A 26,049-nucleotide genomic window follows, 5' to 3' on the forward strand; every position below is an offset into this window, starting at 1 on the left:
TTATTGCTTTGTCAAGATTCAATTAAAACAGAAGACTTCTCGAATATCCACGTTGCCCTCATCTTCTTTATATCTATCATTCACATTCTGAATACCACAGACCCTTGAAGCCTATATTTGTTAATTGTTTGATAGAGTCTGTTTTTAAACAGGTATCCAATGATGGTAATCGGCAATGCTGTCAAATATATGCTGTATATATCCCTCCTTCTTTACTTCTCCCATCCCTCTTTTTCTTCCATTCTCTTTGGTAGTTATACTTTGTGAGCTTATATATATACGTGCTAGTCAAAATAAATATAGTAGTAATGGTAGTAAAAGAGAAGTTGATATTCTGTATTGTCGCGCAAAAATAAATAAAGTTAGTAGGATATCTTAAGGGATTCATATGTGTGTAAATAAAGAATATACCCAAAAAAAGTCAGTTAATACAATCTCTTTGGCTTAAAGAAGAAACGACCTTTGTTTGCTTTTATTTTTTATCATTTTCTTTGAAGCGACAAATAGAGCACATAATTGAAATTCTCGATAATACGACAAAGATCCCTTGTATATATACCTACTCAGGGCTCTAGGGCAGGCATTTATTGGTTTTAATATCAATTGAAAGCTGTAGATAACAATTTTTTCCATTGTCCGAGAGCCTCCGGAATTATATCCCGTTATTCTTAATAGGCACAGTGTAGTTCAAAGCATGGTTTACGATACCTCCTCGACTAAACTCTTTATAAGAAAAAAAAGAATAAGGAGACTTGAAGCAATAACTCTTGTTTTTTATTTGTTTTGTTTACAGCATGGTGTGTGAGAGTCTATGGCTTAGAATATATATATAGGAGAATATTCATGAAAAGGGATACTTCGGTGCTATATTTTTCCGCAATAGTATCTTACCTTGAATTAAGTTCAGCTATATACCAAAAGTATGAGCACTGAATACTTCTTTATCGAGAAAACAGAGTCAATCTAAAAAAAATCTTTTAATAGAAACGCAAGTTCCACCAAATCGGTGCTGTCTATTGATATATCAAATACTTTATTACTGGGCAGCTGCCTGCTCTTTCTTGTCTTTCCAATTTATATAAATTCAAAGAGAGTTTTTTGTTTCATAGTCATCTATAAAGGATACACACTATGTTAGAAAAACAAACAATAGATTGCCCCTTGAATACAGTTTAAAGTCTGAATAGTGAAATATAGACTTTATGCCACATTCAAAAATGCTCCTAAGACACAGTGGTACAATACACGTCTATAAAAGAGGTATTTGTAGATAATTTAATCAACTATATAACATACAGATAAAGCATATCTTGGTGGCTTACAAGTCTAGCCTTAGTTTCGTTTGCGCTAGTAGAAGCTTTTATACTTGATCAGGATTTATTATCCCCAAGAGATCAGAATAAAGCCTCATGTATTTATTAGTCTGTGCGTCTTAAAAATGGTGTGATATTTCATATGTTTGAATACGAGACTTCTTGTAATTTCCGTCCTACAGTTCTTTAAATGTGATTGAGAAGCCTATGACGCCAATAAGTTGTACAGAAAAATACATGTGCACAAAAGTGTCTTTTTTTATCGTTCTTGCAAGTCATTCTTATTGATGTTTGGTGTATAATTGTTTTAGAACACCCGACTTTCGGATACCAAGCTACAGTACAGCAAGAGGAGAAGGAGTAAAATACGAGTAGAGCTTTAATGATTAGTACGCATAAGCTAGTCAAGTGTGTAAGTATGCTTATACAAAAAGAGCTGTAGAAATAAATAAAGATCCAGAAAAAGAAAACTTAATTGATCTCTCCTTTAAAATTTCGATGAGGAGGGGAGTATTTCTTTTTGAGTAACTGATCAAACTAGTTCTGCTCACAGATCATTGTAACACACTTGCACGCCATAGGCTGGAAAATAAACATTTACACAGATTTAGTCAACCTGGAGTCTAGGAAAACTTGGATAAAACTCAAGAGGCTAAAATCATCGTGGATTGACCGCATTCTATCCTGCTTAACAGACATATTTAATGATATTAAGATAAATAATAGTAATAATAAAACCGGGATACTGTTTACACCGAAATTTGAATATGTACGAAAGAAGTACTTTTTTTCTCTCTGTGGAATAAAAGGAATTTAATTTCCAGATTTACAGCTAAAAATTATATATATATATATATATGAGAAATAATCAATATAATTTTCGATTTAGCAAGTACTTTAACAACAATGGTGTAAATAATTGATAGGCGAAGATCGTTTTTAATCTATATTATTATTTTTCAATTCATTCAACTCGCAAATGAATCAAATAATCGACTGTGCGTGTGTGATGTTATTTTTGATATATATCAACATTTCTGTATTTTCTTAAAGCAGTAGCACGATGAAAAAGGGGCGTTTCAGAGCGTGTTTTAGAAAATATTATGTCTTTTAAAAATCGCCCTTTGAATCGCCCTTTCCTTAGTGTAGGTATATCAGTTTTATGTTGAGTCTGTCTTATGCTTAAACAGGGGAGGGGAAGAAGCTTTAATGGTTTTTAATGGCTCTAAAATTTTCTGAATTATCATTATTATATATCAATAAATTGAAAAAAGCACAGTATTTAGATACCAATTCCATCCAATTATCTTTATTCATGATATTGTAGATATACGGAAAACTCTCTATGTGAGATCTTAAGCCTTTATAGACTTTTTGTAATTTACGGAGTGGCTATAAAAGTATCAAAGCTTCCAAGTCTCAAAAATGTGTAAGGTGGTAAAATGCTTATTATTTAATAAGTACTTTTAAGTATAAATTTTAAATAAATATTTAATACAAGATTAAAACAAGTTATAGGAATACGCAGAGTATTACTAGTTTTAGTACTAGACTTGTAGACTCTTTAAGAAAGTATCTTCATTCTGAAAACGCATGCTTTATATTGTGGGTACAGTATGAATATGTTTATTTTATGTCCTTAGACATATATGATTACTTATGTATAGTTACCCTTGACAATAAAGCCTGGTCTTGGGTAAAGACGATTATAGAAGTGGGTTTGCTTTGTTTCTACTGTACAACAACACCCCTATTCAACATATCCTTCTCTATTTCTTCAATAGCATCCGGAACTCTTCTAAACAGGTGATCTTTACCAACAAGATCAAGTAAACCAGAACGCTCAAAGAGCTCCATGGGTTTTTCACGTAAGCGGACAAAATAAACCTCGACATTTCTGGCATGGTAAGCTTCTACAATTTCATAAAGAATTTGAACAGCACTACAAGCAAAAGTAAATCACAGCAGTCAATATCATATATTCTTCCAGAATTAAGAAGCAAAGGTGATTGTGGTCAGAAATTTTGGTGCATCTTACCTTGCATCAATGTATGGCATATTGTCTACATCAAAGATGGCGTATGAAGATTCACCTAGACGTGGACTTTCAGAAGGATGGACAGACATATCTCCAAATTGTTCCAGACGACGAAGACGATCCTTCAATTGGCCTTTTCAGCCAAAGCAAAGTGGATATTAATAAATATTAAATGTTAAAATCAGTCCTGACACACACCTGTGTTGGCAAAATAAAGAGGTTCTTCAACCTTGATAATCAAAACATCTTCCAGATGCTCAACTTCTTCTGGGTCATCTTTAATAGGTCTAAATTTGTTGTTGGTTCCTTTAACACGACCCTAGAAAAAACATTGTTGTTATTTTTTGTTGCTATCACTCTCTTTAATAGAAACCATTATATTGTTCAAAAGTAGTAAACGTTTCTTCTTTTATACAACTTACCATAATTGATATACGGGGATAACTTGTTTCCTTGATGGTGAGGATAAGAGAAAGTGTGACTGCGATCATTGTTCCAAATTCAAGGGAAATAATAATGGTTGCCAAAAAGGTGATTGATAACAGGGCTAGATCTCTCCAGGCACCAAGTTTGAAAATGAAATGCAAATCTTCGGGAAGTTCCGCCAAGAGAGACAAAACGGCCACAAAAATAATGGCAGAAAGTACAGACTTTGGAAGATAATAGAAACATGGCAAAAGGAAGAAGATGGCAAGGAGAGCAAAAATTCCTGCAATCATACATGCCATCTGTGTACGAGCACCAGCTCTATCATTGATCTTACTACGTGCGACCTGTTGTACATATATATACATGTATGTGTGTGCATATATTTAGTATGATTATCAGTATTTCTTCCATAAATGCCTATCTGTGCATATGATCAAAAATTGAGATACACTTACGGATCCATAAGCAGGGATTCCCTGGAATAAACCGCTCACAATGTTGGCCACACCCAGGGCTACAAGTTCTCTATTTGCACTGACGGAATAGTTGTGTCGGCTAGAATAGGTTTTTGCAATAACAACAGACTCTACAAATCCAATCACAGCAATCATTGCTGATGTTACCAGCAGATCCTTCATGTGTTTTCTGGCAGGAAACAGGGGAATAGACGGCCATGGGATACCGTCACTCTGGATATCACCCAAGATTCCTAAACCCTTAAGATCCCAATCATAATAGTTTGTCAGAAGAATTGAAACGATTACAGTCAGCAGAACTTCGGGGAAGAGCTGGATCCACTTGTATTTTGGTAGCTTTGATTTTGCTACTCTCATTCCCAGCAAAAAGGCAACCGAGACAGCAGACACTTTGGCGGTAAGTACATGGGCTTCATTGCAATGTCTGATCAAGAAAAAGAATCGATCGATGCTAGAAGATGCCTCGGAAATACCGGCTTCCTCACTGATCTTGACTAGACCTAGTAAAGTGATGCTTTGTTGCAGCATGACCACCAGTGCCACACCTGTGATAAAACCCCGCAAAAGAGCACGGCTCATCAGACTATCAAGGAAGCCAAGACGGAACAGGCCGAGTAAAAAGGTGAATAAGCCGACAAAAAGTGTCATCAGACATGCCCAGGCCAAGGGGTCGATTGCATAGTCTCCGGGTAAGCTGCTGTTTTGTTGCTGGGCAATCGAGGATCCGACTAGGAGTGACAGGGTTGCTTCTGGACCCACAGACATTTGACTGTAGACACAAATCCAAGTTAGAGAAATGATAATATAGGAATATAAAAGGCTAAAGAAACACTTGCCGTGACATTCCAAATATAGCATAGGTTATTGCAGGAAATGCGATGGCGTACAGGCCATGAACTGCATCAATTTTACAGAGAGCTGTGGCATAAGATAGACCTTGTGGAATCAAGAGACAGGATAAAGTGAGGCCTGCGATAAGATCTCCCAAAAGAAGATTGCTATTATAGAGTGGGAGCCACTGGAGAATCGGAAGATAATACTTTGAACGGACCTTGAAGAGGATCCAATTGTCTTTGGGAATAGAATCGTTGTAAATACGCGCTGAAGGTACTACAGTAAAGAATAAGTATTAAAGCAAATATATATAACTGGGTTATACCACTTGGTAGCTTACTAGGTGAGGCAGTCATATAACGAGGAATGCTGTCGTCTGGTATCATGAGGGACGTTGTTTCGTTGGCATTTGGCGGAAGGATCATCTCTTCATCGCTGTCGCCATTATGAAAATGACCACCTAAAGCATATGCGTATATATATATTAATCGATCCGGACCTTTAATTGAAGCGATATTGCGTGTATGTGCTTACTACCGCTTTTCGGTAAACTACGGTGGGTTGACATGGCTTAGAGGTTGAAGAGGAAGGAGGGGGGAAGAAATAAATGGGTATTGGAGTATGAAAAGCAGTTGGAATGAAACAAACTATCGAATATAAATATTTATACCCATATATATATATATATTACGCACTAGGGGTGGTCAGCTATGAATATACCATAATAAGTAAAAAATTCTGCTTTGGCCAATGGTATTGCATCACAGTTAAAATACCTCAAAAATATAAATAAATAAGTAAAATTAACTGTGAAATTTGAAAAACAGGGACATCAAAGTAATGACTCGGTTTTGAAGAAAAAGATAGAGAGAGATGCAGAGAGACAGAAAAAGAGAAAAAGAAAAATTCATCCAACCCTTTCTGTATCCAATAGCATTGTTTTTATCTTCTTTTGAGTATTCGTGACTGACTACCCATGGTGTACACAGTTGTTGCTGTGTGTGTGTATGTGTTTTTTGGAGAATACACAAATTCATATTAGGAACCGTGAGAACAAATCAAGGTTTTTCTGTGCACAGAATAAGACTATATTAATTTATTATTTCTGGGTATCTTGCAGTAGTCATAGCTGAAGCCTAGTAAAAAAGAAATTAAAGAGCAGGCTTGACTTATCGAGACTACAAAAGATACACGAGACATGGCTCCACGAGGCAATACATATTTCTTGATCATTTAAGACATCAAATACAAATAGTTATATCTTCTTTCTTCATTATTCATCATTAAGCTCCTTGGTGCATTAGACGGATTAAGGCGGCATAGATGGCCGACAAGAGAGCCGAGACCATTCATAAAATATCTCTTTAGATAGTCCTACACCTCTCGAGATTCTATTGGCGGACAGTGAATTGAAGCACTAACATCTAACTTTCCTTTCTTTTGCTTTTTCTCTCTCTATTCCTTTAAACATTTGGACTCTCAAAATATTAGTCCCACCCCGCTATTTCTGCAGTCGTTGTACCAAAAATAGAAGCCATATTACTTGACATCAAAATGGATTATGTTTTGGGAAATAAATGTCGCAAGATGTAAGAGAGAGAGAATAATATACGGAGTCCTAATGAGGCTAACCGATGGGCGCTAATTTACTGCCTCAGTACACTTTTGGAGGATTAAAGCTGCTTGGGCCTGTCATCTATGGAGGATTGAATGTTCTTTGTTGTAGTTCAAAAGTAAAGGCATTATTTCAATGTCCTACCTTTTCCCTCCTTCCAAACGTCTTTATGATCAACGTAAAGAGCTTTATTATACTCACCAAGAAGTACAAAGTATAATAACATGGTTCATTGAATTATTCAAAGATTGTAATAAGATTATCATAAGTATATATCGTTAACTTGCTTATTCTTCTCAAGAGATATCTTGGAGCATGAAAGCCAACACTTGGACGTATTAAATATATCAATCAAACAAACATAAAATCTGTATTTACGAAGTAGCCTTCTCATTATTACACCCTTGATTTGGTCATTATATGGGCTGTGAGGTCCAGACCAGCTTACCATGCTCCTAACCAAGGCACGAACAGGACCAAATTTGATGCATACGTTCTCTGTTAGGTTTTTGTTGGCTTGGAATTTGGTGATGTACGAGGAGTGGCAAAGTTTGGGAACTTTGGGAAATTAGAAAATATATAAATACTAACTAGTTTGACTGCCAATGTTTGAGTAAAGAGAACTAAATGTAGAAGAACTTGCTAATTCGACCAAAATATGGGGGAAAAAAAGGTTATTAATGATACTGATTTAACTTGACATTTTAAAAATAGCTTTATGGTTTTGTTTCAGTATGAAGGTGGTAGCATCAAGTGTTTGAATTATCCCTCTGATCCTCATTCTATTGTTCTATTGACTTGGAGAAGTCTTCTTCTTTAAATATATATATTTCCTCTTGGATATAGTTTATTCATAGATGGTATTCACAATCTCCACAAGCTTTTCTGGTACAGGATATTAATATCAGTTTTTATGCAGCACGGAGACCAAGGTCGACAAAGAGGGAAGCAGTTGAATAATCAGTGTTCAAATTGTTCTGGGAGTTGAGTTATTTGAAAAAGTTCAAATCATAATGAGAATAGGTTCTTGTATCATAATATTTTCTTTGCTGGAATCCGTATCTTTTAATAATGATAATAAATACAAGTAAATTTTATCCAAACTGACCCTTAGAATCGCCTTTGAAAATTACCCTTGAAATTGCTATCAAAATCGGCCTTTTTTTCCATTGTGTAAGTAAATAATAAACTTATTAACTAAACTTTAGTCCACGCACAACTTTCGAATAGGCCTTGAAAACCGATACCATATTTTCTATATTTACAGTTTTACAGCTTTACAAATTATACAAATCGACTCGATCACGGTACTTGAGTAAAAAATTGCCATAATGGATTTGTTTGATTTGAAAATATTTCTAGAATTATATAAGATTTTGGTCTCATAGTTCCTTATAGCTATATTAAATACATATATAAACGTATACATGTATATGTGTACTATCTAAATTTATTCAAAAATTCATTCGATCAAATCATTTTGTTTTGCACATTGTCTTGGTTGCCTTGCTACCTAAACTTTAACTATAGGCTAAATTCAGACGACAAACATGACGTGCATCATGTTACAATCAGCCTTTTATATTCCAAAAACTCGACTTCAAAAGCACAATTTCTTTTCGTGGCTTCTGTAAGTACTTGTAGAGCTGACTTAAGTAAACTTATGTTTCTTGGTGTAACAATGTTCATATCAAAGTCTCTTTTTGCCTTTAGGTACCCCATTGACACGTGGTCGCACGCTCTCTCTCTCTCTCTTTAAAAAGTACTATCCTATATACTACTGTGAAGTGGAAAGCAAGCTTCAGCTGTCAGACTCTTACTACCATTTATTTTCCTTCTATTTTATTCTCATTTAGTATTATATAAGCATGTGCTGTACGAATTAATGTGCCTTCATTTAGCAGATCAATTATTGTATCTGACCTTGTGGAAATATTCCTGACGTCAATATAGTCTTCACTATTTTCGGAATAACTGGAGAAAAACAAGGTTGGTCATGAACTTTCGCACGTGTTTGTCTTTTGTCAGTTCTATTCTTTCTCCCATAATGTCTGCTGAATTCTGGTTGTATTCCGTCCATGCTAAAGAATCAATCAAAAAAAATTGTCTTTATTCTACTCAGTTAATTATAATGTACAGTATACTGTGGTTTCTGAGCATAATCTCTCCAGTAACTTGGGCAGTGCTCAGAAAAATTCTCTTTAATGACAATAACTTCACTCAATCAAAGTTGCTGGGACCATACCCTTTTCTGGTGACTATAGTAACTTATGTCATTTTATGTAACTATTGTTAGTTTATTATAATTTCGTGTTTTTATTTATTTATTTAGTGTATTTGATACGACGATGGTAAGTAAGATTTCATGAGATCGTTACTGATAGAAAATGGTATTATTCGCGTAGATCTTTTTGTTTTTATATATATTTTTCGTATTTGTCTATTGTCAAGATACAGCATAACCTAATAGTTGCCATGGAAATCCCAATTTACGGACAGTCTTTTTTTTTGTAAATGTATACAAAAACTATATATAGTGGCAAATCTAATACTGCGATAGCATAAATGGTTAACATACAGAATCAAATACATTTTTGCATGGCAAGAACACTACCTATTTTCTTCTTCTGTTCTTGGATGGAGTATTGGAATGACAGCCTCGACAGTTCGAATACAAAGGTCGCTTTAGGTAACCTGTCTTTTAATTGTTGCTAAAGACTTGAGCTTGTTAAAAAGTCACCATTCATTGATGAAAAGGATAAGAGAGTCTACATATGGTAAATATATATCAGTAAAAAATATTTATAAAAAATATTGATTATAGCGCGATCTCATGGTATCTAGTAGAACGTAAGTATGAATTGCGATAACCACAATGTAATAATGCTGGACTGTTTATTCAAGAACTATCGGCACGGATAGACACTTATTCATGGTTACGGCAAGTTCCCTTTTTTGTTATTCTCGCATGGAAACATAGTTACACCTCCCAAAAAGTTGTACACGCTCGATAACAAACAAAACGAAACAAAGAGCTAAAAAATCCACCAACCTTAAATATATGTATTTGGCTTCTTTTTCTTTAATATATCTATCAAATAAACACATAAAGTTATTTGGAAAATAATACACATTTAGCTCTTGTAAGCCCGTACAAAGTATAAAAAGGATATACCAAGGTGTCTATCACCTTTTTTTTAAAAAACAAAAAAAAAGAGGGAAGGGAATCCAATATTTTCCTCAGAAATATTGGAGAGGATCTTGGAGTGAACCTACCAAACGTGCGCATAATTAGTAGCCAAAGTTAAGAGTAATGTAAATCTTTTGTTACAAGAAAGACAATTCAAGCACTGAGAAGTATAGTTAAAAGGGCAGATAGCTGCTTTGAAATAATCATACAAAAGGACCCATTTGATTTTTCTTCTTCTTCTTTTTTGTAAGAAACTGAAATTTCAATTGGCTAGGATGTAAATCAGTATGTCAAGCAACTTGACTTTATAGATTATGCTTCTTCACGCAAGTCTCTTTTGACCAAAAATAAAGTACGCCTACAATTTTTTTTAGATTTTTGTTGGGCTAATAATCGAGTAGATTGGTCAAACAAATTTAGGTGGAGAATGTGGCCTGATAAGATGAGCACTTTATTTTATTTTGTTTCGAGAGTAATTGTGGCGTCAAGGGGGTGTGTTATGGAAATTTGAGCAGGATTACAAATAATCATATACTGTGTCTATAAGAAGGCTGGGTGGTGGTGGTGGTGGTTATGATGGAGATCACCTCATATTTAGGGCTGTTCCTGAAGCCGGAGATTTGGTATATTAAAGATGTTAAGCACCAATACTGCTAGCCAGGACAGAATACATTAATATTCTGGCAATCTCATTTCATTCTTGGTTAAAGAAAGGAAAAATACTAAAGATTAAAGGAAGGTAAGGGGGTTGTCTTTGAAAAAAAATAGAAAGAAAGAATAAAAAAAAACAGTGCAAACCACAGCACAACTGTATGGTATCCATAATGGAAGCAATCTTATCATATCAGAAATTTTTAGTACTGGTCTGCTAAAAAAAGTTTGCTTTAAACCACATTAAGCACACATGATATTCTTATGGGAAGCTTGGAAATAGATATATGTATACGTAGTAACTTTGAACAGCTTTAGATGATACAAAGGTAATTTCACAATATAAACTGGCATTATTGCTATTAGTAATATTAGATATGAAGTTTACAGACCACTTTAGTTAAGAAACATAAAATGTTTACTACAAGCTGTAATTATTGTCCAAGTCTACACAATTAAATATTAGTCGTGCTATTACTTTCTTTATGGTTATTTTTTTAAAGATCAAACACCTCTACAGCCTTCTTCTCATAAGATCTAAAGTTTATATAATGTATTTATAAATTTGCCTTTTTGTATTATTAAAACTTGAAACACTAACAATTACAAATGTATGAAACATTGTGGAGCGTGACTGCACATCTTGGTCGGCGTTTCTTATCAAAATATAAATTATTTAAATATCAGTGGATGTAAGTGTTGCTTATCAACATTGGGCTTTCTTTTATGTATTTTATTTTTGGTTTATTTGTTTCCATGACGACAAAAATAGATGTCTATTTCAAGTGCGCATGAGCAATGTGTGCCTGTCATACCGTGACCGCTCTCATCTGTTGACATCCCCAACAACAAGCACTAGCCAAGAAAAGTAACATCCAGTCTTCATTTTGAGCACGATGGGTAAATCCTTGTTGGATAAACAATTGAGACACACAGATATTATAAGATCCAGGCATTCAAATCATTTTATACGTGCATTATTCCAACGTATATAGTAAGATAATACCTACACACACGTTCACACATTCATATATATATAACACAAGATCCTCGAATTCAAAATGACTGCCAGTGGAGTATCGAGATTATCCATTACAATGAATTGATTTGATCCACTGTATCTCTTCGCTACCCTACAATACCACATAAATATAATTTTTTGCTGTTTTTGTTGGTGATGATGATGTTGTTGATGTTGCTCCATTCAAATATTCGACACAAATCCAAGAACACTCAGGTATTGATTCAATGTAAGTTCTCATTCATGATACTTTCTTTTTTTCGTATTTTTTATTTCTCTACCCAGCATTTTTGCATATTCTGTTTAGTGAGTTCTGGTCTTCTCCAAGTACCAAACGCTAATGCAAATTAAAATAGTTAGTAAATATCATATAATCGCACCTAATAAACTCTCGTGCATGCTCTATATTCATTCGTTTCTTATAATTCAATTTACCTGTTGGTGGAGAAAATAGCAGGAGCAACAGCCTCTGACTATAAATCACAAATAAAAATAAAAATAAAATGTCATCAGTACACACATACATACTACACAGTCCCATTTATCCAGATGTGATATATATTTTTTTTCGCTTTCTCTTTTCTCTTTCTTTATCCAATTTTGTTTCTCTTTTCTTCTTCTTTTTCTTCTTCTTTTTCTTCTTCGTTTTGCTTACAGATTGTCCACGCTTAGATCCAGTAAGGCGACGATCACGCTCCATCATTTGTCTCTCCCAGGTATCAAGACCGTATCTAGTAGGCTGTAAAGAAATATCCAAAAAAAAATTGTTATTATTATTATTATTATTATTATTATTATTATTATTATATACAGGCATATGCACAGGCACACGAATATATATAGATTTTATAACTTTTTCTTAAAATATATATATATATATATATATATATATATATATAAAATAAAAATAAAATATAATAATACCTTCTTGTCGTTTGAGTAATATCTAGCAACAGACAAACCAGATGCAGTTACACAGTAGAAACTGGCAATAATGACAAATGGCAGGAACGACTCGAATGGGACAGGCTACAATTACATTTGGAAAAAAGATATATAATTTACATTTTCAATATTCTATTTTGTTTTTCTCCTATCATTCATTTGTCGCGTGTCTTCAAAGAGAGAGAAATGTATAATCTTCCTCATTCTTACCATGTCGAATAAGAGAGGGGGAGTTGAATTAAAGAGAAAAAAAAAAGAGAAGGGGGGGTGGATGGGGTGATTGAAATCTATATCAATGACGAGCAGGAAAAAAAAAGCTGCTGAAGAAACCTACACCAAAACACAGCAGGGCCAACAGAGGGTTTGATGACGTCAAGGTTCTTTTCTCCACCGCCATTCCTATTTTATATTTTATTTAATTTTATAAAAAAAAATTATTTCTTTTATTTCTCATTCTTTAGCATACATATATACATGTACATAAAGCCAGTTTAATAGACACGCTTGTATTTTCTTATTGATTTTAAAACGATATAAATAAATAAATAAATATAAAAAGTACACCAGATAGTGTATTAAAGATATCATGGGACTGGAATTACCGCTGTGGGATAATATCAAAGGCAAGAGACTCGTCTTAGCTTCTGCCTCTCCTCGCAGAAAGGAAATAATGGAAGATATGGTAAGATGCTATCCATAATAATTACATTGGTTATTCTTGGGGTAAAAATACAAGAGCCAAAGGAGAGAGAAAGAACTGGTTATCATTTATTGTGCAAAGTTGGTGTGTGTGTGTGTGTTTCTTTTGAATGTGTGAATATATGAATATGTCTACAAAAATATATATATATATGTGTGTGTAGGGTCTGGCGTTTGATGTTGTGACTACTTTGGCACCAGATGAGAATAATCCAGCCAACTATAAAACATCTGAAGAGTATGTAGCAGATACTGCTCTAATGAAGGCTATTGAAGTGTTTGGTCGTTGCAAGGTAATAAATATATATATATATAGCAAATGTCATGTTGACAAGAAGAAAGAACCGAGAATCTGATTTGATCAAGAAAACAGACCGAAACAAGCCTAGAGGAAGCTGATATTGTGATCGGTGCTGATACTGTGGTGGTAATCCAGGGCAAGATTCTGGAAAAACCTCGGTCAGAGCAGGAGGCTTTGGATATGATTGGCCAATTGAGCGGCCAAACCCACACAGTGTTGACAGCTGTTCAGATTTTGAAGAAAGAGAAGGAGGGGTACAGTCAAAGTGGTTTTGTGGAAAATACAAGTGTTACCTTTTCGATCATCGATAAGGTTGTACAGGAAGCGTGTAAGAAATGGTTTCTGAGTGTATTTGAGATTAAGATTGAGATTTTATTTATTTATGGATGAATGATTTAGATGTTAGATCGGGTGAGCCATTTGATAAGGCTGGTGGATATGGTATCCAAGGTAGTGCTTCACTGTTTGTGGAATCGATTAATGGAGACTACTGGAATGTGGTAAGCCAATAAAATTAATCAGAATACTTTTTTTTCAAAATTCTTCTGGAAAATTGATTCCTTTATTTTATTTTTGTTACTGCTGCTATTGTTGCTATTCTTTATTTAGGTGGGTTTACCAAAAAACCATTTGTACCGTAAGCTTAAATTGCTCTAAAATAAGATGGCTTAAAAATAAAAGAATGAATAATATATGTATATATATAATGTATATAATATAAGTATATATACACGGAAGTCGAATTGGGGGAGTACCATAGTCCAAACATGACAAAAGGGCTTGGGTGATAGATGAAGCAGGAGAGGAAAAATAGTATTGGCTCTTTCTCAATCGCATAACATAAATTGCATGTTCCCCTTTGTACTGCGTTAGTGTAACAGGAATACCATAAGCTTGGTGTGGTTTTTGGGTACTCGTCTTGAACCAAACACCTGTTGAGCCTCTTCAAATCTTTTGGAATTCATAGCTTTCAAAAGAATATCTGAAGAAGTACCCAGGGCAGGTTTGGGTTGAAGGTTCTATAAAGTAAGCAACCGGTAAAATGTGCAACATATAGAAAAAGAGAAGACTTTTTTGTTCTCTTCCAAACCGAGACTATTTTGGCACAACTCGACCGTTTTTTTGTGTGTGTGTGTGTTTTACCTTTCTAACCTCCCGGCCATTTCCTATTCGTCTCTCTTCTCTTCCTTCTTTCTCTTCTTCTTTCTTTCTCTTCTACTCTCTCTCTTTCTCTCTTTCTCTCTTTTATATATATTTTATATTCTTTTCATTTTTTTAGAAGAGCGGCGTCGTTTGACATCTTTTTCTTTTTCTTTATTGATTTAATATTGTATGCACAAGCCATAATCAAAGACAAAAAAGAAGAAGAAGAAGAAATACGCCTATTTGTAACCCTTTTCTTTTCTGTTTGTGCTTTCTTTCTTCCAGGCTCTGAGGTACAAGAAGCTAGACAAGATTCTCAAAGACTTTGTCATTACCAACTGCAATCATAAATAACAATTGACTTGATGGTAGATTCCTTTAGTTTGTAGTTTATTCCCTCAGGTTTTGTTTTTTTTAAACCCTCAAAGCCGCTTCCTTAACTCCGCAAAGTAAACCATATCTACTTTGAACCTTTCTTCTCTCTGTGTGTGTACCTGCGTGCGTGCGTATATCTTATATACATATATAATATATTTGTCCGAATGAACACAACTGATTTTGCTCCAATGACTGGGTCTGGAGGCGGCAGAGTTAACAACACTAGCCCAAAGGCATCCTACGGCAACCAAATGATGCCCGGCCAACAAGATATCTTTGGGTCTGAATTTGAGGGGGTAAAACGATAACCAAACCAACACAATTATATATATATATTATGTTAAAGAAGTATAAAGTACCTAAACTCAATTCCTAGTCCCACATGGCACTGAGCCACCCGTCCGTTCCGTCGCAGCAGTTCAATCACTATGTCCTTCCGCTACACAATCCCTCCCTGACGATCGACCATTCCTCGCCCTATCTAAAGACGGCCATTGACCAGGCCAATAGTAGCACTAGTAGCACTGCTAGTAGTAGTACTAGTCATTACCCCAAACCACCTGCTCCCCAACACACGCCTATGTTTGGTCTTGAACATGGCTTCCAACAAGAGCCAGCTATGCACATCACGCCTGCACCCATTGTCAAAAGCCAGGCATCGGGCTATGAAGGCTACCCCGTCCACCTCTCGATGGATCATCATCATAATCCTAATCATAATCATCGGGCAACTGGAATGCACCCTAAGCTTGGTGGAGGTGGCTATTCTCCCATGGCTAGCTTTCCAAACCTCACACCCATGACAACCGGCTCATCCGAGATGTTTGACAAGACAAACCCAATGTACCCTTATATGCAATCCGAGGATCTGATCCTCGGCAGATCCACTCCCACAGTTCATTTTCCTATGGATCTAGACTACTTTCAATCGTTTGATGGCCAACCGATGATGGACATGCAAGGCAATCAGACAATATATCCCTCTACCTTTGCCATGGTACCCAACCTCATCGACACCTCTCTGCCTCCTTCTCCACACGGACTTGGTTATCCTGACACCCAAGCCTTGTTTGGCTCAACTCAAGCCCATCTCATTCACAAAGTATATAACAATAATGATAATAATATGGCCTTCTTTTATAGTATAATTTCGTTTTTCTATTTCATTTTTTTTTGGTTGTGTTCGTATGTGCGTGTATGTGTTAAACTATCTCTTCTATTGTTGTTATTTCTTATAGGACAACTCTATCCCTACCGTTCCTACTCATGAAATCAGTCAATTGAGCCTCTGTCCATCAATCTCCCACCAAACTCCATCAGGCAACTCTACTAACAACAATCCCAATCCCAATCCCAATAACAACGATCAATCCGAACCCCAGGATGTGTCTCGTAAATCAGCCGGTCGTCGCCCCCTTCCTCGGCGTCACACCGTCTCCACTCCTTATAATGCAAAGTCAAAGGATATGCCCAACGATATCAAGGATATCAATCTAGAGATACCCCAGGCAAAGTTCAGAAAGATGCTCAAGGCCAAGCGACACCGGTCTCTGGGTAGACTTGAGTTACCGCCTTCGCCCAACCTGAGTGAATTTGAAAAGAGACTCATCGAATGCTCTTCACCATCAATCAATAGCCCGCTTTCGGCCGAACTCGAATTGTTGTCGCATGAGCAATTACTTGAACGTGTGATGGAACTTGAACAAGAAAAACGAGCAGTTGATGCTATGAAATCTGCTGCTGAAGATTCCAACGAAGGTAAACTTTCATGAATTATTATTATTTTTTTTGGGAAGGAAACAATTATTATTTATAGATCTGTGTCTTTGTGTACAATGATTTTCAATTGTCCTCTTTTGTTTTTTATATATCTAATTTATACTTGACATAATTTAGCTAGCCGCATGATGACAGATATTCACACTGCTGATACTGATGACCAGGCAGATCAAGAGGAGGAGGAGGAAGAGGAAGAAGAGAAACGACAATGTCTGTGGGCTGATTGTTCGCTTGAACTCAATAACCTCGAAGCGCTCATCAACCATGTAAAAGAAGAGCATATCCGCAGCGGCAAGGTACAATATATTACAATATAAATTTATATTAATGTATGTGATTTCAATTGGATAATAATTAATGACCTGCAATTTTTTTTTAAAGGCTCTTTATTTCTGTGGCTGGAAAGACTGTTCTCGTCGACAAAAGGCATTCACCAAGCGCCACAAGATGCACAACCATCTTCGTACCCACACTGGCGAAAGACCTTTTGTATGCGTTGAACCAGGTATTAATTGATTTTCTGTTAATTATTATATTTCAGTCAAAAAAAGAAAACAGAAAAAAAATTAACTTCAAAAAAAAATGTGATTTTGTAGACTGTGGTAAAAGATTCTCTCGCCCTGATTCTCTCACCACTCACGCCAAAATCCATTCCAACATCCGGCCTTATTTGTGTGGATTCAAAGAATGTGGCAAGGCTTACTACCACATGAGATCCCTGCGCAAACACGAGCGCAGCCATGACATAACAGACGATCGAGCAGGAGGATTGTCTGGTCTGGAGACAAGTCCACCAAGAGCTCTCTTTGGAGAGGCAATGGACACAACCACCAATTCGTCTACTACTACTACTTCTACTACCACAGCTATCACAGCCACCAATGGTGTTACTGGTGTTACATCAAATATTTCTGATGGACATTTACACTCTTCTTCTGACAATATTTCTCGCTCAGAATCTATGCTTCTGGCTTGGCCCAATGAGAGGGAGACCTTTTAAGAAGAAGAAGAAAAAGAAAGAGTAGTATAATCTATCAACTATACAAGAAGAACAAGAAACAAAAATAACAAAATAGCATACTTCTTCTCTCTCTCTCTTTATCTTTCTCTTTATTTTATTTTTATTTTTTTATATATTGCATCCCAAAAATTCATTTGTGCCTTACATTTGTCTTCTTGCCCTTTGAAATAAGGAGAAGCAACTGCTATAAAAGAGGGTTGGAAGACATATGTATTGGCTTGAGCTGTATGTTTTTTGTTTTATTTTATTTTATTTTATTTTATTTTATTTTATTTTATTTTATTTTATTTTATTTTATTTTTTATTTTTACTTTTATTTTATTGTTTTTTTTCCTCTATTTTCTCTCTATATTCCTTTTCTTTATACCATGCCCTTGTAACATTTTTTTGTTTGTATTGTGCAGTTTACCATAAAGTACTATCTCTCTCTATATATATATATATATTTATATATATATTTATATATATATTTATATATATATTTATATATATATTTATATATAAAATATATATTTGACAGGACTTGACAAGGCCACTTATCTCTGAAATTTAAATCAATTTATAAAATTCCCAAATAGACAAATTCACGATTTCATAATTTCAAAAGTCATAAATATAAGCGTACAAGAAGTACGATTATAAAACATGGTGTGACGCAAAACGTTTTTTTTTTAATTAACCAGAGAAATAGTACAAAGTACCTATTCTAAAGTATATACTGAGCATCTTGCTTTTATATATATTTTCTATTATTTTAGGAGATATACATACATATATAGTACAGCTTAAATTGTATAAAGGATTGGGTAAAGAATGCCAAAGACTCCTCCTCTTCTGATGCCTACTGTAAGAGATGGCTATCTAAGTAGAGATTACCAATACAATGATACTGGTCTATGGCAAAGAGCATCCCAGGAAGACAATCCATACGATCCCAGCTGGACCCCTGATCCACTTTGTGAAACTGAGCAAGAGGCCACTCAAGAATACAGAACGATCTTTAATCAAAATGGAATCTATGGATCCCACTCAGAGACAAGCACTCTAGACCATTTGGAACCATCTCAGCCTCAGCACATAAATGAATCCAAGGTAGATTGTTTTTGTTTTTTTTTTTTATATAAAAAAGAAATCAAAGCGTTTCACCAGCAGATATTAACTTTCTTGGTCTACAAGGACCAGATGGGGACTTTAGAAAACAGGCAATCTTAAGTACAACAAACATCGACAATCTCAATCTAATTTAGAGCAATGAATGAATGAATAAATGAAATTAGACCAGAGTATTCTACTCAGCATTTACCAAACTCTACCATCCCCTCTGTGCTGAGCGAGGAAGCAGCTGGTAAATATAGACAGACAGACAGACAGAGTTCTAGAGACTGATATAACTGTATTAGAAATCAGAGAAATGATCAATATCCTATTGGTAAATACTTTGGACATCATTCGGTAAGCCATGATAAATTTTGCATTTATAGCTATATATATTTATATATATATTTAATCAATCAATTGTCTTTTAAATATATACAAATAAAATATACATATAAAAATAGTCAGACAGAAGAAGGCCAAAACGGGCTGTTGGATAGACTGCGAAACCACAGTAGATTCTTGGAATCCAGAGGACAAAGTATTACCATAATCTGGCAAAACATCCGATCACACGCAATTAGTATCACAGAAGTACCTCACAGGGACCTTGAATTCACCCGTCAAGAAACTAATCTGGGAGGTCAACAAAGACCCGAGTAATTCTAGTTCTCATTTGCATTCTTCCATATATATTCACATTAAACAATATGATAATTATCTATCCATTTCACAGAAGAAGAAGAAGATAATATAACAAATAAAGCAAGGCTAAATTACAGTCTTTTTTTTTTAAAAAAAAAAAAGTAAAAAATCAAAATCAAAATCAAAATCAGAATCGTCATTTCAGAACTTGATGTCGTCCAAAAAGAAATGGTTTTGCTAAAAAATGAATTAGAGTTTCATTTCATCAACATTTGCTCTTTCTATTATGTTTCTATAATTGGTCTTTTATAACGCGAATCCAAAACACACGCACATATATTTATAGTCAAATGTTGGTGACAGTAAGAATAAATAAATAGAAGAAGAAAAAGAATACCATGAATGATTTATTTTATATAAAGTATATCTAGTCAAAGTTTCCAATATGTTAAAAACCCAGTTAAGAATAAATTATTTTGAAGTAACTTGGGGTGGACAGACTGAAAAGTTCAACAAAAAAAAAGTTCAGGCAAATCTGACTAACTAGTCTTCTATTATCGATTGGATTGAAAATAAGTGCATGTTTTTTGTAGGAGAGATGGTTTTATGAATAAATTTTATATAGTATGCATTTGAACTAATTTTTCGTATCTTTTCTTTTAACAAAAAAAAAGTTCAAAGTCAAATTTTATCTGATTTGCCAAGTTCATTTTGAACTTTTTTTTAAAAAAAACTTCTCGGTCTGTCCACACCAATTGTTGGTAGAAAATCTGTTCAAAATTCGTGAGTTCAAAAGCAATAATTCTCATTTGCACAAGTATTGTAGTATAGTTCGATATCGCCGTCTATATGTTCTTCATTAAGAATTGATAATAAAACGCACATATATATAAAAGACTTTAAATCTTTCGGTATTAATTTTTTTTATAATGAGGAAGATGAAATGACAAAATGAACGGCATCCTATTCTATTGTATCTTGTTTCTTCTTCTTCAAGGGTCAAGTTTGAATTATATGAATTGGTTGGCTTTCGTTTATCTTCTTTTTCGACAGACAAGAGTGGTTTGCAAGATTGAATAATGTTATCAGATGCTTAAATGATATTAAAAAGTAAGCAATTCTGCACAATCTAGGCAAATTAACAATGACAACAAAGCAAATGCATTTATGTGGGCATTAACAACAATAAATGTTGTCATTGCTATTTATGAATCATCATAGTTCAACCTTGCCCTGGGAGAAGGCAAGATATAATAGGGATCTTTAATGGACAACAAAATAAATGACGAATGATTGATGATGGATAGAAAAATAAAAGACTAAAGATTAATTATAGAGACAGAGGGAAGATATGCTCTTAATTTTTTGTATTACTCGACGAACCAGATAAGTAAATTCAAATGAAGTAAAGCGACTGATACATAACTTTCATGTTACTACATCACCAGAAGCCTTGTTTCATGACTTGATTTTGTAAAAATAATAATATTGATAATCAAATTGCTGGTTCAGAGAGGGGGGAAGTGAAATTTTTAGAATTGTGAAGAAGATTCAACGAGCCCACTGATATATTCCATTTTTTGACAGAAGTATAGTTGTTTTGTAACATCATAAATAAGTAATAATTCGCTTGGCTGATTTATACTTTTGGAGCAAGTAAACGCCAAGATGAGACAGAGGAGAGAAAAAGAGGGGTTTCGGTGTTACTGTTGTTGTTGCAAGTATCGATAATTGACACACAGTTGTAATACAGCAGATGTTTATTAATATTTAATGAATTTTCAATTTGTAGCTTGACAGGCCTCTTTTACTACACGGGTTATGAAACGTGTATTCTCGAAATAATAATATTAAATATAAAAGTAGTTCATTCTTACTGTTTTTATTCTTTAGGCTCAGTCTAAAGATTGAGGTGTGAACAAAGAAAAACCTGAGCTTAAGCTAGTTGATTTTATTGGCTAAATATTAATATAATTTTTATTGGAGACTTGGTAACCTTTGCTTGGTCCGCAACCCTTTTAATTTGAAGACACGCAAAGGATTACGCAAGGCGGCGTAAGCCTCTTATCCCGTTCTGGATTTGTACACCGTGCTAATGCTGGTATATAATATTGGGACTTCAAAACCTCCAAAGAAAAAAAAATATTAGTATCATCATCATTTTAATCACTTTTACCCAACTTCTAAAGCATGTCTAGCATCACCATTCCCTCCCAATACGGCTACGTATGTTTAAACCAAATAAACAGACAGAAAAATAAAGGCTTACCTATACATCATTATTAACATTATTTGAAAATCTAGGTCCTTGCTACTGCCCTCACCAGTGTTATCTACCTTGCCTCTCTCTCCATCAAGGTTGGTAGCGCTCGTAAGGCCGCAGGTGTTCCCTATCCCTATGGTAAGAATCGTACCGATTGATTTATTGATTATGTAAATTTGTTTATTAACCGTTGATTTTACTATTATGTAGCATATGCTGAGAAGGCTGAAGCAGAGAAGGACCCCAAGAAGAACATCTTCAACTGCACTCAACGCGCCCATCAGAACACCCTTGAGTTCTTCCCCATTTATATCACTCTCTTGTTGATGGGTGGTATCAGCCATCCTATCATTGCCACCTCCTCCGGTGCTGCCTGGTTGATCGGCCGTTTCATCTATGTCAGTGGTTACACTACCGGTCAACCTGCTAAGCGTATTCCTGGTGCCGCCGGTCAGCTCAGCTTGTTGGCCAACTTGGCTGCTTCCTTCCATACCGTCTACCGTCTCCTTGCTTAAAATAACAATAATCCTTTCTCTCTAGATTCTATTTTTTTTGTCTTTTTTTTAAAAAAATCATCATACGCAACATCTTTATTCAACATATTTCGTAGTTCTTTAACTAATAATAAATTCTGATTTATACAATAATCATGCTTGTATATATATATTGGTTTGATTTTGTAGACACTTTGTAAGAGTCACCTTTAATTTGTTCTCTCTGTCTGCAAAATAATCTATAATAGTTATTTTATAACGGGTGTAGGGCTAGGTAAAGGTGTAAGAAGCCCAAGAGAACTGTGGAGAGGGTCTACTTTCATTGGCTGTCCCATTTGATGCCGAAGAGCGTTGCGCTGAACCTTTCCCAGCGGAGATCTCGGAAGCTCACTGAGAATTACAACACCTCCTCGGAGTCTCATCTGTTCAGGGAGTCGACTGTTTGCATATTCTACAAGCTCTTCTTCAGTCACACTCTTTTTCTCTGAATATGAAAGGACAACGAATGCCTTTGGGACCTCGGTAGCCATGTCTTCCACGTAGTGTCCCACTGCACAGCATTCAGATACTTCTGGGTGTGTGATCTATAATGCCAACAAATAATAATAAATTGTAATTAGGTTGAGCACACACGCACGAGAGAGAGAAACTATATATGCTTATATACGCTTATATATGCTTATATATGTATATGCATTACCAATACGTCCTCAATTTCAGGAGGAGTAATCTAAATGATTCAAAAAGTACTGTTAAAAAGAGGTTCTATTTTTCTTTTCTTCTTTCTTTCTAGAAAGAAACTCACGTGGTAGCTGTAATACTTTATCACATCTTTAATGCGAGACATATAGTAAAAGTAACCATCCTTGTCGACCTTAAACAAGTCGCCACAATGGAAGAATCCTTCTTCATCAAATGCCGCTGCTGTTGCCGCTGGATTATTGTAATATCCCTACAGATCATGGACTTTTGTTAGCATTGGTTCTGGTATCACTATTTGACTGTTACTTACAGGCGTAATAGTATGACCCTTGAGGCAAATTTCGCCTACTTCTCCATCTTGGACTTCTAATTAAAGACTCTGGCATTAGTATAATGATGTATAATATATGTGCTGCATTTGCTTTATATTTATTCAAAAAGCAGCCGCCAATGTACCATTTCCATTTTCGTCTACTAGTTTGGCGGAATATCCATAACAAAGTACACCTACAGCATCTACAAAATAAATGAATAGAAAAAAAGTATGTTAGTACGTGCTGTTTAGTATTATATATCTATATTACTTCTTTCAATAGATTCTGGGGTCGCTTTCAAAGCTGATAATACTTCTGTCATGCCATATACATTATATAAGGCAATCTTGTGGCGCTCTTTGAAGCGAGCCATAGTCATTGGGTCTAGTGCAGAGCCTGCACAGTAGGCAAGAGTCAAGGAAGAAATATCATAGTTATCCACCAAGGGCTCCCTCGCCAATGCAGCAGCAACCCACGGCTGGATCACAAGGATCTGTATCTTGTGCTTTTGAACGGCTTCGCAAAGGGCTTGGAACGAAAAATCCTTCATGAGGTAAATTTCTTGCCCCTCTTTGACAAACAGGGTCATGGTTAGCATAAGTGAACTTGCGTGTGCGTTCTTGGCATAGGACAAGTAGCGTGTTGTTGGAGAAGCACATGGGTCTTTGCTATTCAGCATGGATACCATGAGTAAATTTCTAGAGTATTAGGGATAAAATAATAATAGACGGTTTTAGGGTTATGATTCTGCATAGAATAAAGTAAAAATAAAAATAAAACCTTACGTGAGTATTACAGACTTTTTTGTGCCTGTTGTTCCTGAAGTATAATAAAGAAAAATCGGCATTGTACGAAGCTCTTGAGGTGTCAGCTTTACAGGAACAGCCGGAGTCGAGTGGTTCATAAGCACACTGCGGAATGGCCTGATTCCATCAATAGATTGGTCACCAAAAACAAGTATATGAGTGTCTTGAAGACCGACATGCTTGGCAGCCATTCTGACGGCACAAAGGGTGTCCTTGTGAGCAATTATTAGCTTTGGGTTGACAGTTGCCGAATCCTTTACAACATTCTCGTCTCCTTCTCCATTGCGTATACTGGCAGTAATTGCACCTATAAAATAATATCAAATTTATGCGTGAGCATACAGAAATTCTAAAGCGCTGTTTTTCTTAACTAACCAATGACATGTGGAGCATGAAGAGCAACTGGCCAGTCCAACTAGAGAGTAAGAGTTGGATTTTTTTTTATAAAAAAAGATATTATTGTTATTAAAAGAAGTACTTGTATATTGTATTAACTTACATGGTTTGGAGCACAGATTGCTACGACATCGCCAAAACCAATGTTATACACATCTTTGAGGCCTTGAGCAAAAATAAGAATTTCTTGCTTCAAAGACTTTCGAGTAAAGTAGTGTTCTGGCTGATCACAGTCTATGAACAATTTATTGTCTTCTGGTGTTATTGTATTCTGCTCAAACAGTGCCTCAAAAAGAGTGATTTCAGGAGACACGACTGTAGGTTGGCTTGAATAATACATGCTTTGAATTAAATGAATAAAAGATGAGATGAGTAAAAGAAAAAGCTTATTACCTTGTCTTTTTGTCTTTAAATACATTTTGGGATGCACATTGGTTCTATATGGCAAGAACAAAACGGTGGATAGTTTATTTTTGCTGTAAGGTAGTGCATTTGCTCTGCATACAACTAAAGCCAAAAACCAAAGAAAAAAGGTGAAAGCTTTCTGCGTTTGTTCTGTAAGGCAATATACTTTTTTGGGTTGCCTGGCTTCCTGATTTGTGGGTGGGTGTATGACCGATGGTATCGAATAAAAGTTAATATTAAGAACCCTCTACACCAAAGAATTGGCTTTCTTGGATGTCTAAAGAAGAATAGCCAAAGGATACTATGTGAGTGTGTCTTATTAGATAGCTTGTACCTGTTCATCTGAAATAGTGAGGTTAGGGTAGCATATGGTAGGTTTATCCATATTAATTCCAACCAAAGCATAATTACTAGGAATTTAACTTCTACTATGCTTCACCTATAAAAAATAGGCTCAATTGATTTACCACGGCATATAAATCTACTCCATTCATCCGGCTTATTACCCTGGGTTGATCAAAAGAGAAGCCATTCCCTATAGTCCCTGATCTGTTGATTCAGAATATGCTGTATTTCTTCTAATATCCCTATAATTGTATATATAGAACAATAAAAAATAGTATGTAGAGTATCATGAAGCATACCCATAGTATTCTAACGTTTCTTAGCAAGTCATATATATAATATGTATGTTACATTCAATAGAACAAATAAAAGCTAATTGGTAACAAACAGTAAACCGGTTTATTTTTACTCTTATAAATTCGAAAATAATATATTATTTATATACAAAGTATATATTGATATATCTAGAAATATGAGGTTTTATTTAGGCCAACTACAAGTATATTGGTGCTTTGGGCTTAATGATTCAGAAGAGCATATCTTTGGGTAAAATACTTTAGACGTATTCCTTGATAATTTAGTTTTTTTTGTATTATTTATTGGAGAGTAAACTCATCAGTGGACCATAAAGGCACACATGTATATTTATATGTATATGTAATGAAATAATAAAGAGCTACAAGGGATATTCCGTCTTTTGAGCATCTAATAACTATAGTAGCGATTATGGAAGTAAGGTGGGCGTTCCATA

General features: G+C 35.0%; 9 protein-coding genes across 9 annotated transcripts; 5 read left to right on the forward strand and 4 right to left on the reverse strand.

Moving 5' to 3' along the window:
* Positions 1-2,915: 2,915 nt before the first annotated feature.
* On the reverse strand, positions 2,916-5,710 carry PHYBLDRAFT_121524 (hypothetical protein). Its single transcript, XM_018428808.1, has 8 exons — positions 5,625-5,710; positions 5,431-5,550; positions 5,093-5,366; positions 4,236-5,025; positions 3,774-4,124; positions 3,550-3,670; positions 3,352-3,484; positions 2,916-3,255 (listed from the first exon to the last, which is right to left on the reverse strand). The coding sequence occupies exons 1-8, from the start codon at positions 5,656-5,658 to the stop codon at positions 3,045-3,047; spliced, it is 2,034 nt and encodes a 677-aa protein (XP_018297929.1). The 5' UTR covers positions 5,659-5,710; the 3' UTR covers positions 2,916-3,044.
* Positions 5,711-6,967: 1,257 nt separating this feature from the next.
* PHYBLDRAFT_162945 (hypothetical protein) lies at positions 6,968-7,875 on the reverse strand (the record flags this gene model as incomplete). The annotated part of the gene is made up of 2 exons (XM_018434708.1): positions 6,968-7,263; positions 7,839-7,875. 2 exons carry the CDS (start codon positions 7,873-7,875, stop codon positions 6,968-6,970), a joined length of 333 nt encoding a protein of 110 aa, XP_018297930.1.
* Positions 7,876-8,752: 877 nt separating this feature from the next.
* PHYBLDRAFT_58935 (hypothetical protein) lies at positions 8,753-9,719 on the forward strand (the record flags this gene model as incomplete). Its single annotated transcript, XM_018440406.1, has 4 exons — positions 8,753-8,987; positions 9,038-9,056; positions 9,530-9,555; positions 9,610-9,719. 4 exons carry the CDS (start codon positions 8,753-8,755, stop codon positions 9,717-9,719), a joined length of 390 nt encoding a protein of 129 aa, XP_018297931.1.
* Positions 9,720-11,716: 1,997 nt separating this feature from the next.
* NDUFA1 (NADH dehydrogenase 1 alpha subcomplex subunit 1 NDUFA1) lies at positions 11,717-12,828 on the reverse strand. Its single transcript, XM_018440052.1, has 5 exons — positions 12,723-12,828; positions 12,492-12,596; positions 12,223-12,306; positions 12,003-12,040; positions 11,717-11,904 (listed from the first exon to the last, which is right to left on the reverse strand). The coding sequence occupies exons 1-5, from the start codon at positions 12,723-12,725 to the stop codon at positions 11,871-11,873; spliced, it is 264 nt and encodes an 87-aa protein (XP_018297932.1). The 5' UTR covers positions 12,726-12,828; the 3' UTR covers positions 11,717-11,870.
* A 270-nt stretch (positions 12,829-13,098) lies between these two features.
* PHYBLDRAFT_162947 (hypothetical protein) lies at positions 13,099-14,169 on the forward strand (the record flags this gene model as incomplete). Its single annotated transcript, XM_018434709.1, has 5 exons — positions 13,099-13,194; positions 13,376-13,504; positions 13,585-13,840; positions 13,912-14,012; positions 14,122-14,169. 5 exons carry the CDS (start codon positions 13,099-13,101, stop codon positions 14,167-14,169), a joined length of 630 nt encoding a protein of 209 aa, XP_018297933.1.
* A 1,028-nt stretch (positions 14,170-15,197) lies between these two features.
* Positions 15,198-17,812, forward strand: PHYBLDRAFT_58937 (C2H2-type zinc finger transcription factor; the record flags this gene model as incomplete). The annotated part of the gene is made up of 6 exons (XM_018440407.1): positions 15,198-15,329; positions 15,410-16,135; positions 16,272-16,791; positions 16,930-17,108; positions 17,194-17,317; positions 17,409-17,812. The coding sequence occupies 6 exons, from the start codon at positions 15,198-15,200 to the stop codon at positions 17,810-17,812; spliced, it is 2,085 nt and encodes a 694-aa protein (XP_018297934.1).
* An 834-nt stretch (positions 17,813-18,646) lies between these two features.
* PHYBLDRAFT_139906 (hypothetical protein) lies at positions 18,647-19,591 on the forward strand (the record flags this gene model as incomplete). The annotated part of the gene is made up of 4 exons (XM_018430303.1): positions 18,647-18,925; positions 19,130-19,178; positions 19,234-19,285; positions 19,393-19,591. 4 exons carry the CDS (start codon positions 18,647-18,649, stop codon positions 19,589-19,591), a joined length of 579 nt encoding a protein of 192 aa, XP_018297935.1.
* A 2,172-nt stretch (positions 19,592-21,763) lies between these two features.
* On the forward strand, positions 21,764-22,351 carry PHYBLDRAFT_162950 (hypothetical protein; the record flags this gene model as incomplete). The annotated part of the gene is made up of 3 exons (XM_018434710.1): positions 21,764-21,799; positions 21,878-21,974; positions 22,047-22,351. 3 exons carry the CDS (start codon positions 21,764-21,766, stop codon positions 22,349-22,351), a joined length of 438 nt encoding a protein of 145 aa, XP_018297936.1.
* Positions 22,352-22,578: 227 nt separating this feature from the next.
* PHYBLDRAFT_179308 (hypothetical protein) lies at positions 22,579-24,894 on the reverse strand (the record flags this gene model as incomplete). Its single annotated transcript, XM_018438133.1, has 9 exons — positions 24,652-24,894; positions 24,528-24,567; positions 24,132-24,459; positions 23,617-24,044; positions 23,489-23,548; positions 23,343-23,398; positions 23,136-23,282; positions 23,031-23,060; positions 22,579-22,914 (listed from the first exon to the last, which is right to left on the reverse strand). Exons 1-9 carry the CDS (start codon positions 24,886-24,888, stop codon positions 22,579-22,581), a joined length of 1,662 nt encoding a protein of 553 aa, XP_018297937.1. The 5' UTR covers positions 24,889-24,894.
* Positions 24,895-26,049: the final 1,155 nt, after the last annotated feature.

This window comes from Phycomyces blakesleeanus, assembly GCF_001638985.1.
Source record: "Phycomyces blakesleeanus NRRL 1555(-) unplaced genomic scaffold PHYBLscaffold_2, whole genome shotgun sequence".
Taxonomy (NCBI): domain Eukaryota; kingdom Fungi; phylum Mucoromycota; class Mucoromycetes; order Mucorales; family Phycomycetaceae; genus Phycomyces; species Phycomyces blakesleeanus.